This window comes from Procambarus clarkii, chromosome 26, assembly GCF_040958095.1.
Source record: "Procambarus clarkii isolate CNS0578487 chromosome 26, FALCON_Pclarkii_2.0, whole genome shotgun sequence".
NCBI lineage: Eukaryota > Metazoa > Arthropoda > Malacostraca > Decapoda > Cambaridae > Procambarus > Procambarus clarkii.
Genome location: NC_091175.1, coordinates 10,543,167 through 10,557,622, shown reverse-complemented (window position 1 = coordinate 10,557,622; position 14,456 = coordinate 10,543,167). Strand labels below are relative to the sequence as shown.

At 45.0% G+C, this 14,456-nt stretch overlaps 1 protein-coding gene across 3 annotated transcripts in view; it reads left to right on the top strand.

Annotated features, from left to right (window-relative positions):
* The window catches only part of LOC123756774 (dipeptidase 1), a 158,165-nt gene that overhangs the window by 127,168 nt on the left and 16,541 nt on the right, over positions 1 to 14,456 (top strand). For all 3 annotated transcript variants that reach the window (XM_069331861.1, XM_069331860.1, XM_045740084.2), the window contains 3 exons: positions 4,682 to 4,814; positions 6,900 to 7,050; positions 7,835 to 7,910. In XM_069331861.1, the coding sequence (XP_069187962.1) occupies positions 4,682 to 4,814; positions 6,900 to 7,050; positions 7,835 to 7,910 (360 nt within the window). The remainder of the gene's footprint in view (positions 1 to 4,681; positions 4,815 to 6,899; positions 7,051 to 7,834; positions 7,911 to 14,456) is intronic.

Genomic DNA, 14,456 nt, shown 5'->3' with positions numbered 1-14,456 from the left:
TGGACTTGAGTCGAGGACGGATTGGCGTGTGCGTGTGTCCCAACGACACACCAAACATTCCATATATGTCTTCCGGAAAAATAGACGCGCCTCATGACAACTCCTTACATTGTAACTTACAAATTCCTGAGACGACCAAAAAGAAAATGTAAATTACATTCCGATTCCAAGTTTATTTTTATATACAAAAAGAATACAACAACCGCTGGCACGAAAAAAAAAAATCATAAATCTCATTCACAATTTTTGTGAGAAATGTTACGAGCAGTAGTAAACAATATCGCAAGTCGTATTCAGAGCCGCCTAGAAACATCGTAACTCGTACTGAGAATCCTTGGTGACTTACCTTCCGAAAGTGCGGTATAGGAGGCCCTTGGGCGGTCAGCTGAGGGAACTCATGTCCTACTCCATGTCCCACTCCATGTCCCACCCCATGTCTAGGACATGTCCTAACCCCCCCCCCAACTCATGTCCAGGTGGAGGCCTTATTGATCCCCCTGAGAGCCCCGGAGGTCAGTAAAGTTACCCAGGTGTAACAAGGTGGTATAATTAGGTGGCTGGGACGAGTCTGGCCCACCTGCTGGAGGGTGAAGGTGGTTGTTACAGGCGCCCAGGTGAGCCTCCCTGAGGGGGGCAAGGGAGGAGGGAGGTTTACTGAGAAAGAGGAAGACTTGGACACAATATCTTGGAGGCAACACTGAGAGAGAGGGAGGAAGAAGGGAAATAATTGAAATGAGAGAGAAGCAATTAAGTGAGAAAAGAATGTAAGTGCAGGTGAGGGGTTGAGAAAGAAGGGAGATGAGGGAAGAGGTGTGTGTGTGTGTGCATGTGTGTGTGTGTGAGCAGGTAATCCTGGTTGTATCTCCTGAGGGGTAGTAGCGAGCTTTATTGGGTGAAAGTGAGGGGAGTGTGTGAGAGAGGGGAAGGAAGGGGAAGTGAGGCGGAAGGGGATACTGACACGCTTACAGAAAAGTTGGTGAGGAATGGCATCCCCCCTCCCCCCCTCCTCCCCCCCCACCACCTGAGAGAACGCAAGGGGGTTGAGGCAGTCCAAAGCGGGAGCTCTGCCCCCCCCCCACACACACACAGAGGAGAAGGGGGGGAGGGGAAGTGAGGGAAGGGGGAGGGGACAAAGGAGTGAGAGAAGGGATTGGCACACTTCCTGGGAGGGGAAGAGGAAGGGGGGGTGGAATAGGATGCGGATCTCTCACAAAAGGAGGGATGTAAGGGGGAGGGGAGGGACTATGCATTGTTGGTAGCGAGGGAGAGGAGGGGGGGGGGGTTGAATGGGGGGATGGGGTGGGATATTGGCACTCTCCTGGGCGATAAATGGGGTAGGGGGGTAGGGGGGAGGGGGTGGCACACTGACGGCATTGTCTCTTCCCAGATGACAGGACATTGCTCAGGACACATGGTGGAGGCTCAGGACACATGGTGGAGGCTCAGGACACATAGTGGAGGCTCGGGACACATTGTGGAGGCTCAGGACACATGGTGGGGGCTCAGGACACATGATGGAGGCTCAGGACACACGGTGGAGGCTCAGGACACATGGTGGAGGCTCGGGACACATGGTGGAGGCTCAGAACACATGGTAGAGGCTCGGGACACACGGTGGAGGCTCAGGACACATGGTGGAGGCTCGGAACACATGGTAGAGGCTCGGGACACATGGTGGAGGCTCGGGACACACGGTGGAGGCTCGGGACACATTGTGGAGGCTCAGGACACATGGTGGAGGCTCAGGACACATGATGGAGGTTCAGGACACACGGTGGAGGCTCAGGACACACGGTGGAGGCTCAGGACACATGGTGGAGGCTCGGGACACATGGTAGAGGCTCGGGACACATGGTGGAGGCTCGGGACACATGGTGGAGGCTCGGGACACATGGTGGAGGCTCGGGACACACGGTGGAGGCTCAAAACGCATGGTGGAGGCTCAGGACACACGGTGGAGGCTCAGGACACATGGTGGAGGCTCGGGACACATGGTGGAGGCTCAGGACACACGGTGGAGGCTCAGGACACATGGTGGAGGCTCGGGACACATGGTGGAGGCTCGGGACACATGGTGGAGGCTCAAGACACATGGTGGAGGCTCAAGACACATGGTGGAGGCTCGGGACACATGGTGGAGGCTCAAGACACATGGTGGAAGGCTCAAGACACATAGTGGAAGGCTCAAGACACATGGTGGAGGCTCAGGACACATGGTGGAGGCTCAGGACACATGGTGAAGGCTCAGGACACATGGTGGAGGCTCAGGACACATGGTGAAGGCTCAGGACACATGGTGGAGGCTCAGGACACATGTTGGAGGCTCAGGACACATGGTGGAGGCTCAGGACACATGGTGGAGGCTCAGGACACATGGTGGAAGGCTCAGGACACATAGTGAAGGCTCAGGACACATGGTGAAGGCTCAGGACACATGGTGGAGGCTCTGGACACATAGTGAAGGCTCAGGACACATGATGAAGGCTCAGGACACATGGTGGAGGCTCAGGACACATGGTGGAGGCTCAAGACACATAGTGGAGGCTCAGGACACATAGTGGAGGCTCAGGACACATAGTGAAGGCTCAGGACACATGGTGAAGGCTCTGGACACATAGTGATAAATTCTAGGCCGTGAACTATAAGATTGAGGACACATTTCATTCCTCAATAAAGTAATCTCATCAACTCAAATGTCTATCGTTGGCGTACACGAAGGGAAAGGGGGGGGGGGGTACGCCACGTGGCAACTGGTTCCACAAATCATCAACCCTGTTACCGAACCAGTATTTACCCAGGTCTTTCCGAAATCTAAACTTATCCAGTTTATATATATTAGAGAGAGAGAGAGAGAGAGGGGATAACTCTAGGATCGAGAAGTAGACAGTTCTAGGATCTATCCTCGTCCTACTTTCCACACACACACACACACACACACACACACACACACACACACACACACACACACACACACACACACACACATATATTGTGTTCGTAAATTCGGGAGAGTATGAAAACCCATATTTCTTGTTAACAACATAACTACATATATATTACAACATATATATATTATAACATATTACAGGTATATACGACTGGTAACCAGAAACCAACAAAAAATTGAAATGCAATATTGCATAATATTGAGAAAGGGGAGTTTATACCCAGCAGATTTGTCCTGAATATGATATAAAGTTTTAGGAAATAATTCAGCTTTGATTCGGGAACTATTTCCTGCTTAACAGTTAGCATTAATAGCTTAACAGTTAACGAGTCAGTTGCAATTAAGGCGTTGCAACTGACTCTTGTCCTCATTCCTGGCCTCTCAGTGTAGCTGTTGACGAGCAATTGAGCTGCAAGTCTCGTTTGACCATCTTGCAGGGGAAACTATCCAAACTTTGCAACAAAAATATTAGTAATAACAAAAATAATTGCGAGAAAATCAGTCGGAGCTGTGACAAGGATTCGAACCGATGCTATGAGTACACCCAAGAATATCCAAGAGCATAGGTTCGAATCCTTCTCATGACTCCTATAATTATTGTCTCATTAATATATCACTTTAATGTGATTTCTTTGTGCAATAATAATTGTCATGTTCAACACGGGACTCACCAATCACTCGCACAATATGGGGACTCACCAATCACTCGCACAATATGGGGACTCACCAATCACTCGCACAATATGGGGACTCACCAATCACTCGCACAATATGGGGACTCACCAATCACAACACGGGACTCACCAATCACTCGCACAATATGGGGACTCGCCAATCACTCGCACAGCATAGGACTCATTCGCCATCCTGCCCCAGCTGGTGCCACTAACACTACTCTCCTCCCCACAGCTGGCGCCACTAACACTACTCTCCTCCGCACAGCTGGTGCCACTAACACTACTCTCCTGGCCACAGCTGGTGCCACTAACACTACTCTCCTGGCCACAGCTGGCGCCACTAACACTACTCTCCTCCGCACAGCTGGTGCCACTAACACTACTCTCCTGGCCACAGCTGGTGCCACTAACACTACTCTCCTCCGCACAGCTGGTGCCACTAACACTACTCTCCTCCCCACAGCTGGTGCCACTAACACTACTCCCCTCCCCACAGCTGGTGCCACTAACACTACTCTCCTCCGCACAGCTGGCGCCACTAACACTACTCTCCTCCGCACAGCTGGCGCCACTAACACTACTTTCCTGGCCACAGCTGGTGCCACTAACACTACTCTCCTGGCCACAGATGGCGCCACTAACACTACTCTCCTGACCACAGCTGGTGCCACTAACACTACTCTCCTGGCCACAGCTGGTGCCACTAACACTACTCTCCTGCTCACAGCTGGTGCCACTAACACTACTCTCCTGGCCACAGCTGGCGCCACTAACACTACTCTCCTGGCCACAGCTGGCGCCACTAACACTACTCTCCTGCTCACAGCTGGTGCCACTAACACTACTCTCCTCCCCACAGCTGGCGCCACTAACACTATTCTCCTGGCCACAGCTGGCGCCACTAACACTACTCTCCTGGCCACAGCTGGCGCCACTAACACTACTCTCCTGCTCACAGCTGGTGCCACTAACACTACTCTCCTCCCCACAGCTGGCGCCACTAACACTACTCTCCTGGCCACAGCTGGCGCCACTAACACTGCTCTCCTCCTCACAGTTCTGGGTCTCCTACGTGCCGTGTGAGTCTCAGCGCCTCAACGCCGTTCAACTCACCATAGAACAAATTGACCTGATCAAGCGCCTCATTGACCAGTACCCAGACGACCTCCGCCTCGCCACTTCCGCCGACGGTGAGTCTTGGGGTCACCTGGGGTCAGGGGTCAGCGTTGGTCAGGGGCTCCGAGGAGCAACGTCCTCTCGGCCCAGTCTCTGACCAGGCTTCCTGGTTGGTGGTCTGGTCAGACGAAAAATAATCAAGGTTTCCTTTATTTTCAGATCTCAGTTGGGAATTAAGACATTGTTAAATATATGTTTTGATTTAGCATGACAAGGGGAGAGAGTTTAGCTTTTGTAAGATGTTATCTTGGACTGTAGGTCAGCTGGGGGTCAGAGGTTAACTGAGGTTAAAATTCATTTCAGGTATATCAAACTTGATGAGTCAGACTGGCCAGATAACATGGAACATGGTCCGTAGAATGTGTGTGTGTGTGTGTGTGTGTGTGTGTGTGTGTGTGTGTGTGTGTGTGTGCGTGTGTGTGTGTGTGTGTGCGTGTGTGTGTGTGTGTGTGTGTGTGTGTGTGTGTGTGTGTGTGTGTGCGTGTGTGTGTGTGTGTGCGTGTGTGTGTGTGTGTGTGTGTGTGTGTGTGTGTGTGTGTGTGTGTGTACTCACCTAGTTGTGCTTACGGGGGTTGAGCTTTAGCTCTTTGGTCCCGCCTCTGAACCGTCTATCAACAGGTGTACAGGTTCCTGAGCCTATTGGGCTCTATCATATCTACACTTGAAACTGTGTATGGAGTCAGCCTCCACCACATCACTTCCTAATGCATTCCAATTGTCGACCACTCTGACACTAATAGAGTGTGTGTGTGTGTGTGTGTGTGCAAACAGGCGTACATAATGGAGAATATTATGTATATATATATATATATATATATATATATATATATATATATATATATATATATATATATATATATATATTAGTTTGTACATAGATTCCCAGCCTTTGCGACGTAGAAATTGGCCAGTGATCGTAGATCAGACCAGGTTGGCGTCGCTTCTAATATTGCCCTTGGCTTACACGGTAAGTCTGAGGCCCGGTGTCCCTTACCTCACCCTTCAAGAGTTCCTCCATCACGCGCCGCTGTATAAACATACACGAAGAGCCAAATACACAATGTATAACATTGCCAAATGGTAAAATATTGTAAAAAAAGAGTCCTATTAAATTAATAAAATTGGGCTCGGGCGTCAAGTTGTCTATAAAAAATTAAGTCAAAATTTAAAATGTTGAGACAGAAACAAATCGAAAATTTAAACCAATTTTAACACTATATTAAATTTTTATACAGGAGCAGAGAAATTGGTTTAGTTTTTTGTTCTTTTTCGCCATAAATTTGAAAAAAATACATAAGTATGAATATATTAGGTAAGTTTCAATTGTATATTAAAATATGATGGAACACAGATGTGTCTGAGGCAAGTATGATATTGTCACCAGACTTTAGTGGAGACTAAGGCAGGTGTTTGTTTGCGTCAGAGGTGGAGACTAAGGCAGGTGTTTGTTTGCGTCAGAGGTGGAGACTAAGGCAGGTGTTTCCGTCAGAGGTGGAGACTAAGGCAGGTGTTTGCGTCAGAGGTGGAGACTAAAGCAGGTGTTTACGTCAGAGGTGGAGACTAAAGCAGGTGTTTGCGTCAGAGGTGGAGACTAAGGCAGGTGTTTGTTTGCGTCAGAGGTGGAGACTAAGGCAGGTGTTTGTTTGCGTCAGAGGTGGAGACTAAGGCAGGTGTTTGTTTGCGTCAGAGGTGGAGACTAAGGCAGGTGTTTGTTTGCGTCAGAGGTGGAGACTAAGGCAGGTGTTTGTTTGCGTCAGAGGTGGAGACTAAGGCAGGTGTTTGTTTGCGTCAGAGGTGGAGACTAAGGCAGGTGTTTGTTTGCGTCAGAGGTGGAGACTAAGGCAGGTGTTTGTTTGCGTCAGAGGTGGAGACTAAGGCAGGTGTTTGCGTCAGAGGTGGAGACTAAGGCAGGTGTTTGTTTGCGTCAGAGGTGGAAACTAAGGCAGGTGTTTGTTTGCGTCAGAGGTGGAGACTAAGGCAGGTGTTTGCGTCAGAGGTGGAGACTAAGGCAGGTGTTTGTTTGCGTCAGAGGTGGAGACTAAGGCAGGTGTTTGTTTGCGTCAGAGGTGGAGACTAAGGCAGGTGTTTGTTTGCGTCAGAGGTGGAAGCAGCGTTCAAGGAGGGACGCATCGCCAGCCTGATCGGCGTGGAGGGCGGCCACGCCATACAGAACTCCCTCGGCGTCCTGAGGGCCCTGAGGGACCTGGGAGTGCGCTACCTGACCCTCACCCACACCTGCAGCACCCCCTGGTGAGTACCCACACCTGCAGAACCCTTCCCTGGTGAGTACCCACACCTGCAGCACCTCCTGGTGAGTACCCACACCTGCAGCACCCCTCCCTGGTGAGTACCCACACCTGCAGCACCCTCCCCTGGTGAGTACCCACACCTGCAGCACCCTCCCCTGGTGAATACCCACACCTGCAGCACCCTCCCCTGGTGAGTACCCACACCTGCAGCACCCCTCCCTGGTGAGTACCCACACCTGCAGCACCCTCCCCTGGTGAGTACCCACACCTGCAGCACCCCTCCCTGGTGAGTACCCACACCTGCAGCACCCTCCCCTGGTGAGTACCCACACCTGCAGCACCCCCTGGTGAGTACCCACATCTGCAGCACCCTCCCCAGGTGAGTACCAACACCTGCAGCACCCCCTGGTGAGTACCCACACCTGCAGCACCCCCTGGTGAGTACCCACACCTGCACCACACCCTCTAGTGAGTCCCCACACCTGCTGCACCCTCTGGTGAGTCCCCACACCTGCAGCACCCCCTGGTGAGTCCCCACACCTGCAGCACCCCCTGGTGAGTCCCCACACCTGCAGCACCCCCTGGTGAGTCCCCACACCTGCAGCACCCCCTGGTGAGTCCCCACACCTGCAGCATTCCTAAAATTGGTCTCCACACACATGCCCTGCTAGGCAACACACGCCTGAGAAATGCACACTATACCTGCTTGACACTCTAGGCACTCTATCCTCCCTTGGTCCACACACTCACCACACACTCTCACTCTCACTCTCACTCTCCCGCAGGGCCGAGTGTGCGCGTGCGCAAGAGACGGACGCAGAGGACCCAAATTCCCCTCGGGGACTTACCCACTTTGGCAAGGTAAGTTGGGTACAATGTCTTAGTGGTGGTAAGAGGCCAGGTGGCCGGAGTTCGATTCCCGATGGTCCGACTAGTCTGCCCTCATATCCCAGCCCCGTGTTCTCATATTGTCTTATTTCTGCTTCTCACTGTATGCGTCGCATTTTTAACGCACTCGACCAATCCGTTAAGAAAGGTGACGTATTAGTGCAAATTGAATCACCGGAGTACTGACGTTTTCTGTGCATCATCCTCGAGGGGTTAGGTGGGTTGGTTGGGTTTGTACGACTCTGGTTAGAGGCAAAATACTGGATCTGTTCGTGTTTTAGGTGAGGCAAAACAATTGTATTTTTTCCGGAATGGCAAATCGAAAGATAGAGGGAATATAGCGAGGACAGGAAAAGTGAAGGGGGAAAGTGAGGGAAGAGGGGAAATGAGAGATAAAATGGGAAGGGGTGGAAATAGAGAGGAAAGGATGTATGGGAAATGTGGAACAGAGAGGATAACAAAACAGAGAAATTCGCGATGAAAATGGACCATTAAAAGTTCCAAGATGAGAAAGAGAGAGAGAGAGAGAGAGGGAAAGAGAGAGAGAGGGAAAGAGAGAGAGAGAGAGAGAGAGAGAGAGAGAGAGAGAGAGAGAGAGAGAGAGAGAGAGAGAGAGAGAGAGAGAGAAACAGAGTTTTGGGGGAGGTGAGACATTTTCGAAATAAAAAGTCGCAAATTTGAAAATGAAAATAGGCGAAGAGAGGCAGAATTCGAATAAAAAATCACGCTCAGGAGTCAAATTTCCGACATTCAGATATTTTGAAAACTGCAGGAGGGTTTGGCCAAAATATGACCCATCGCCGTTTTCAGTAATTGGCATATTTTCGGTATAAAAAGTCGTAATTTGAAAATGAAAATAGGTGCAGAGAGTCAGAATTCGGGTCAAAAATCACGCTCAGTAGTCAAATTTCCGACATTTCAGATATTTTGAAAACTGTAGGGGGGTTTGGGCAAAATATGACTAATCGCCGTTTTCAGTAATTGGCATATTTTCGGTATAAAAAGACGTAATTTGAAAATGAAAATAGGTGCAAAGAGTCAGAATTTGGCTCAAAAATCACGCTCGGGAGTCAAATTTTCGAAATTTCAGATATTTTGAAAACTGCAGGTGGGTTTGGGCAAAGCATGACCATCGCCATTTTCAATAATTGGCATATTTTCGGTATAAAAAGACGTAATTTGAAAATGAAAACAGGTGCAGGGAGTCAGAATTCGGCTAAAAAATCACACTCAGGAGTCAAATTTCCGACATTTCAGATATTTTGAAAACTGCAGGGGGGTTTGGGCAAAATATGACTAATCGCCGTTTTCAGTAATTGGCATATTTTCTGTATAAAACGTCGTAATTTGAAAATGAAAATAAGTGCAGAGAGTCATAATTCTGGTCAAAAATCACGGTCAGGAGTCAAATTTCCGAAATTTCAGATATTTTGAAAACTGCAAAGGGGTTTGGGCAAAATATGACACATCGCCATTTTCAGTAATTGGCATATTTTCGGTATAAAAATTCGTTATTTGAAAATGAAAATAGGTGCAGAGAGTCAGAATTCAGCTCAAAAATCATGCGCAAGAGTCAAATTTCCGAAATTTCGGATATTTTGAAAACTACAGGGGGGTTTGTGCAAAATATGACCCATCGCCATTTTCAGTAATTGGCATATTTTCGGTATAAAAAGTCGTAATTTGAAAATGAAAATAAGTGCAGAGAGTCAGAATTCAGCTCAAAAATCACGCTCAGGAGTCAAAGTTCCGACATTTCAGATATTTTGAAAACTGTAGGGGGGTTTGGGCAAAATATGACTAATCGCCGTTTTCAGTAATTGGCATATTTTCGGTATAAAAAGACGTAATTTGAAAATTAAAATAGGTGCAAAGAGTCAGAATTCGGCTCAAAAATCACGCTCAGGAATCAAATTTTCGATATTTTAGATATTTTGAAAACTGTAAGGGGGTTTAGGCAAAATATGACTAATCGCCGTTTTCAGTAATTGGCATATTTTTTTGTATAAAAAGTCGTAATTTGAAAATGAAAATAAGTGCAGAGAGTCATAATTCTGGTCAAAAATCACGGTCAGGAGTCAAATTTTCGAAATTTCAGATATTTTGAAAACTGCAAAGGGGTTTGGGCAAAATATGACACATCGCCATTTTCAGTAATTGGCATATTTTCGGCATAAAAATTCGTTATTTGAAAATGAAAATAGGTGCAGAGAGTCAGAATTCAGCTCAAAAATCATGCGCAAGAGTCAAATTTCCGAAATTTCGGATATTTTGAAAACTGCAGGGGGGTTTGTGCAAAATATGACCCATCGCCATTTTCAGTAATTGGCATATTTTCGGTATAAAAAGTCGTAATTTGAAAATGAAAATAAGTGCAGAGTCAGAATTCGGCTCAAAAATCACGCTCAGGAGTAAAATTTCCGACATTTCAGATATTTTGAAAACTGTAGGGGGGTTTGGGCAAAATATGACTAATCGCCGTTTTCAGTAATTGGCATATTTTCGGTATAAAAAGACGTAATTTGAAAATTAAAATAGGTGCAAAGAGTCAGAATTCAGCTCAAAAATCACGCTCAGGAGTAAAATTTCCGACATTTCAGATATTTTGAAAACTGTAGGGGGGTTTGGGCAAAATATGACTAATCGCCGTTTTCAGTAATTGGCATATTTTCGGTATAAAAAGTCGTAATTTGAAAATTAAAATAGGTGCAAAGAGTCAGAATTTGGCTCAAAAATCACGCTCGGGAGTCAAATTTTCGAAATTTCAGATATTTTGAAAACTGCAACTGGGTTTGGGCAAAATATGACCCATCGCCATTTTCAATAATTGGCATATTTTCGGTATAAAAAGACGTAATTTGAAAATGAAAATAGGTGAAAAGAGTCAGAATTTGGCTCGAAAATCACGCTCAGGAATCAAATTTTCGACATTTTAGATATTTTGAAAACTGTAAGGGGGTTTGGGCAAAATATGACTAATCGCCGTTTTCAGTAATTGGCATATTTTCTATATAAAACGTCGTAATTTGAAAATGAAAATAAGTGCAGAGAGTCATAATTCTGCTCAAAAATCACGTTCAGGAGTCAAATTTCCGAAATTTTATATATTTTGAAAACTACAGGGGGGTTTGGGCAAAATATGACCCATCGCCATTTTCAGTAATTGGCATATTTTCGGTATAAAAAGTCGTAATTTGAAAATGAAAATAGGTGCAAAGAGTCAGAATTCGGCTCAAAAATCACGCTCAGGAGTCAAATTTCCGACATTTCAGATATTTTGAAAACTGTAGGGGGGTTTGGACAAAATATGACTAATCGCCGTTTTCAGTAATTGGCATATTTTCTGTATAAAAAGTCGTAATTTGAAAATGAAAATAAGTGCAGTCATAATTCTGCTCAAAAATCACGGTCAGGAGTCAACTTTCCGAAATTTCAGATATTTTGAAAACTGCAAAGGGGTTTGGGCAAAATATGACCCATCGCCATTTTCAGTAATTGGCATATTTTCGGTATAAAAATTCGTTATTTGAAAATGAAAATAGGTGCAGAGAGTCAGACTTCAGCTGAAAAATCATGCTCAAGAGTCAAATTTCCGACATTTCAGATATTTTGAAAACTATAGGGGGGTTTGGGCAAAATATGACCCATCACCATTTTCAGTAATTGGCATATTTTCGGTATAAAAAGTCGTAATTTGAAAATTAAAATAGGTGCAGAGAGTCAGAATTCGGCTCAAAAATCACGCTCAGGAGTCAAATTTCCGACATTTCAGATATTTTGAAAACTGTAGGGGGGTTTGGGCAAAATATGACAAATCGCCGTTTTCAGTAATTGGCATATTTTCGGTATAAAAAGACGTAATTTGAAAATGAAAATAGGTGCAAAGAGTCAGAATTTGGCTCATAAATCACGCTCAGGAATCAAATTTTCGAAATTTCAGATATTTTGAAAACTGCAGGGGGGTTTGGGCAAAATATGACCCATCGCCATTTTCAATAATTGGCATATTTTCCGTATATAAAGTCGTAATTTGAAAATGAAAATAGGTGCAAAGAGTCAGAATTCGGCTCAAAAATCACACTCAGGAGTCAAATTTTCGAAATTTCAGATATTTTGAAAACTGCAGGGGGGTTTGGGCAAAATATGATCCATCGCCATTTTCAATAATTGGCATATTTTCCGTATATAAAGTCGTAATTTGAAAATGAAAATAGGTGCAAAGAGTCAGAATTCGGCTCAAAAATCACACTCAGGAGTCAAATTTTCGAAATTTCAGATATTTTGAAAACTGCAGGGGGGTTTGGGCAAAATATGACCCATCGTCATTTTCAATAATTGGCATATTTTCGGTATAAAAAGTCGTAATTTGAAAATGAAAATAGGTGAAAAGAGTCAGAATTCGGCTCAAAAATCACGCCCAGGAGTTAAATTTCCGACATTTCAGATGTTTTGAAAACTGCAATGGGGTTTGGGCAAAATATGACCCATCGCCATTTTCAGTAATTGGCATATTTTCGGTATAAAAATTCGTTATTTGAAAATGAAAATAGGTGCAGAGAGTCAGAATTCAGCTCAAAAATCATGCTCAAGAGTCAAATTTCCGACATTTCAGATATTTTGAAAACTGCAGGGGGGTTTGGGCTAAATATGACCCTTCACCATTTTCAGTAATTGGCATATTTTCGGTATAAAAAGTCGTAATTTGAAAATGAAAATAGGTGCAGAGAGTCAGAATTCGGCTCAAAAATCACGCTCAGGAGTCAAATTTCCGACATTTCAGATATTTTGAAAACTGCAGGGGGGTTTGGGCAAAATATGACCCCAACACCATTTTCAGTAATTGGCATATTTTCGGTTTAAAAAGTCGTAATTTGAAAATGAAAATAGGTGCAGAGAGTCAGAATTCGGCTCAAAAATCACTCTCAGGAATCAAATTTCCGACATTTCAGATATTTTGAAAACTTCAGGGGGGGGGGATTGTAATATAGTAGTATATTACTACTAGGCCTAGTAAGCAAGAACCGGTTTGTCTAACAACCAGAGCAATCATGTATATTTAAAAAAAAAATCGAAAATTGTTCGCTATTTAATTATATTACACAACTGTAACAATACAACAAGAAATACAGACATTTCAGGCTTATTTTATTTTATTTTTTGAAAAAATAACCATATTTACGTTAAATTTATTTACTAAGTTTAGGTTCAAATATAGACAATGTTAAATAACTGTTCCTTTTTTTATCGAGTTAATATTTTTCAAATTCAAATTGGATTTACAAAAATATGTTTGTGCATTTATAATTGAGTTTGTTTGCATAAATTTACATTAATGATTTAAGAGCAAGTCGTATTTACAGCAAAATTGAGGTAAAATAATGTTGTTTTTAGGAAATTTGTCTTTGTGATGTTACTGTATTGTGGCTGTTGTATGGCTGTTGTATGACCGCACGCCAGATTATACAACAGGGGAAGGACAAGCCGACGGTCATACAACCGGAGCGTGTCATACAAGAGCTGTATTGTGTCCCATTATGAATGCATGTATGCAGATTTGCATATACATATAGAGAGTTGTATATATACAGAGGTTTGTGTGTGTGTGTGTGTGCAAAGACACACGCACACACACTTAAACATACACATCACACGCATACATATGCAACACACGCATACATACACATATACACACACACACACACACACACACACACACACACACACACACACACACACACACACACAGGGAGAAGCAAGGGGGAGATGAAATTAAAACTTGCGTAGACATTTCCTTTGCACCTCTCTCCCACCACCTCTACAACCCCCACCACCACTAAAACCAACCCTCAAACCACAGGAACAACCACAACACCATCAACTAACCCTCTGCTAGCCACCACAACATACTTACTCTAATACCTCCCATTTAAGGTGAATGGGAAGGTAAGATGTTTAATACAGCGTACCCCATTACGGCATTGTGTTCCCTGAGCTGAACGCGGCCTCATCATGAGGCTAAAATACCTCATATTCACGCTGGATATTTACTCATAATCACCGCCTATCCTCTATCTGTGGTGGCTGGGAGGAGGTGAATTCTGGGTGGAGATCGTGGGGTCGTGGGTTCGATGATGGTAAGGATTCCGTTAAGGGGGTTACCGGTATGTACAGTATGGTATGGGATTACATGGTTAGGGTCTGTGGATTAGGAGGGAGGATATAATCCATGGATCAAGTTGCCTCACGGTTCTTGGATTAAATCCGTTTCATGTAACATCCTCAGCCTTTCTTTAATATTGGCGGACGGAAAGTTAAAGAAATATATTTGGCGGTTGTAAAAATACACATATGTCTATTTAGAAATCTACAGAAATGATCTCTTCATGGAAAAATACATATATACATGCATGTTCAAACTCCTCTGAACAGCACGTAGAGACAACCGTTGATAATACACATTGAAAATCCATGGACCCCTGATCAACCAGGCTGTGACTCATACGTCAGGCTGCGAGCAGC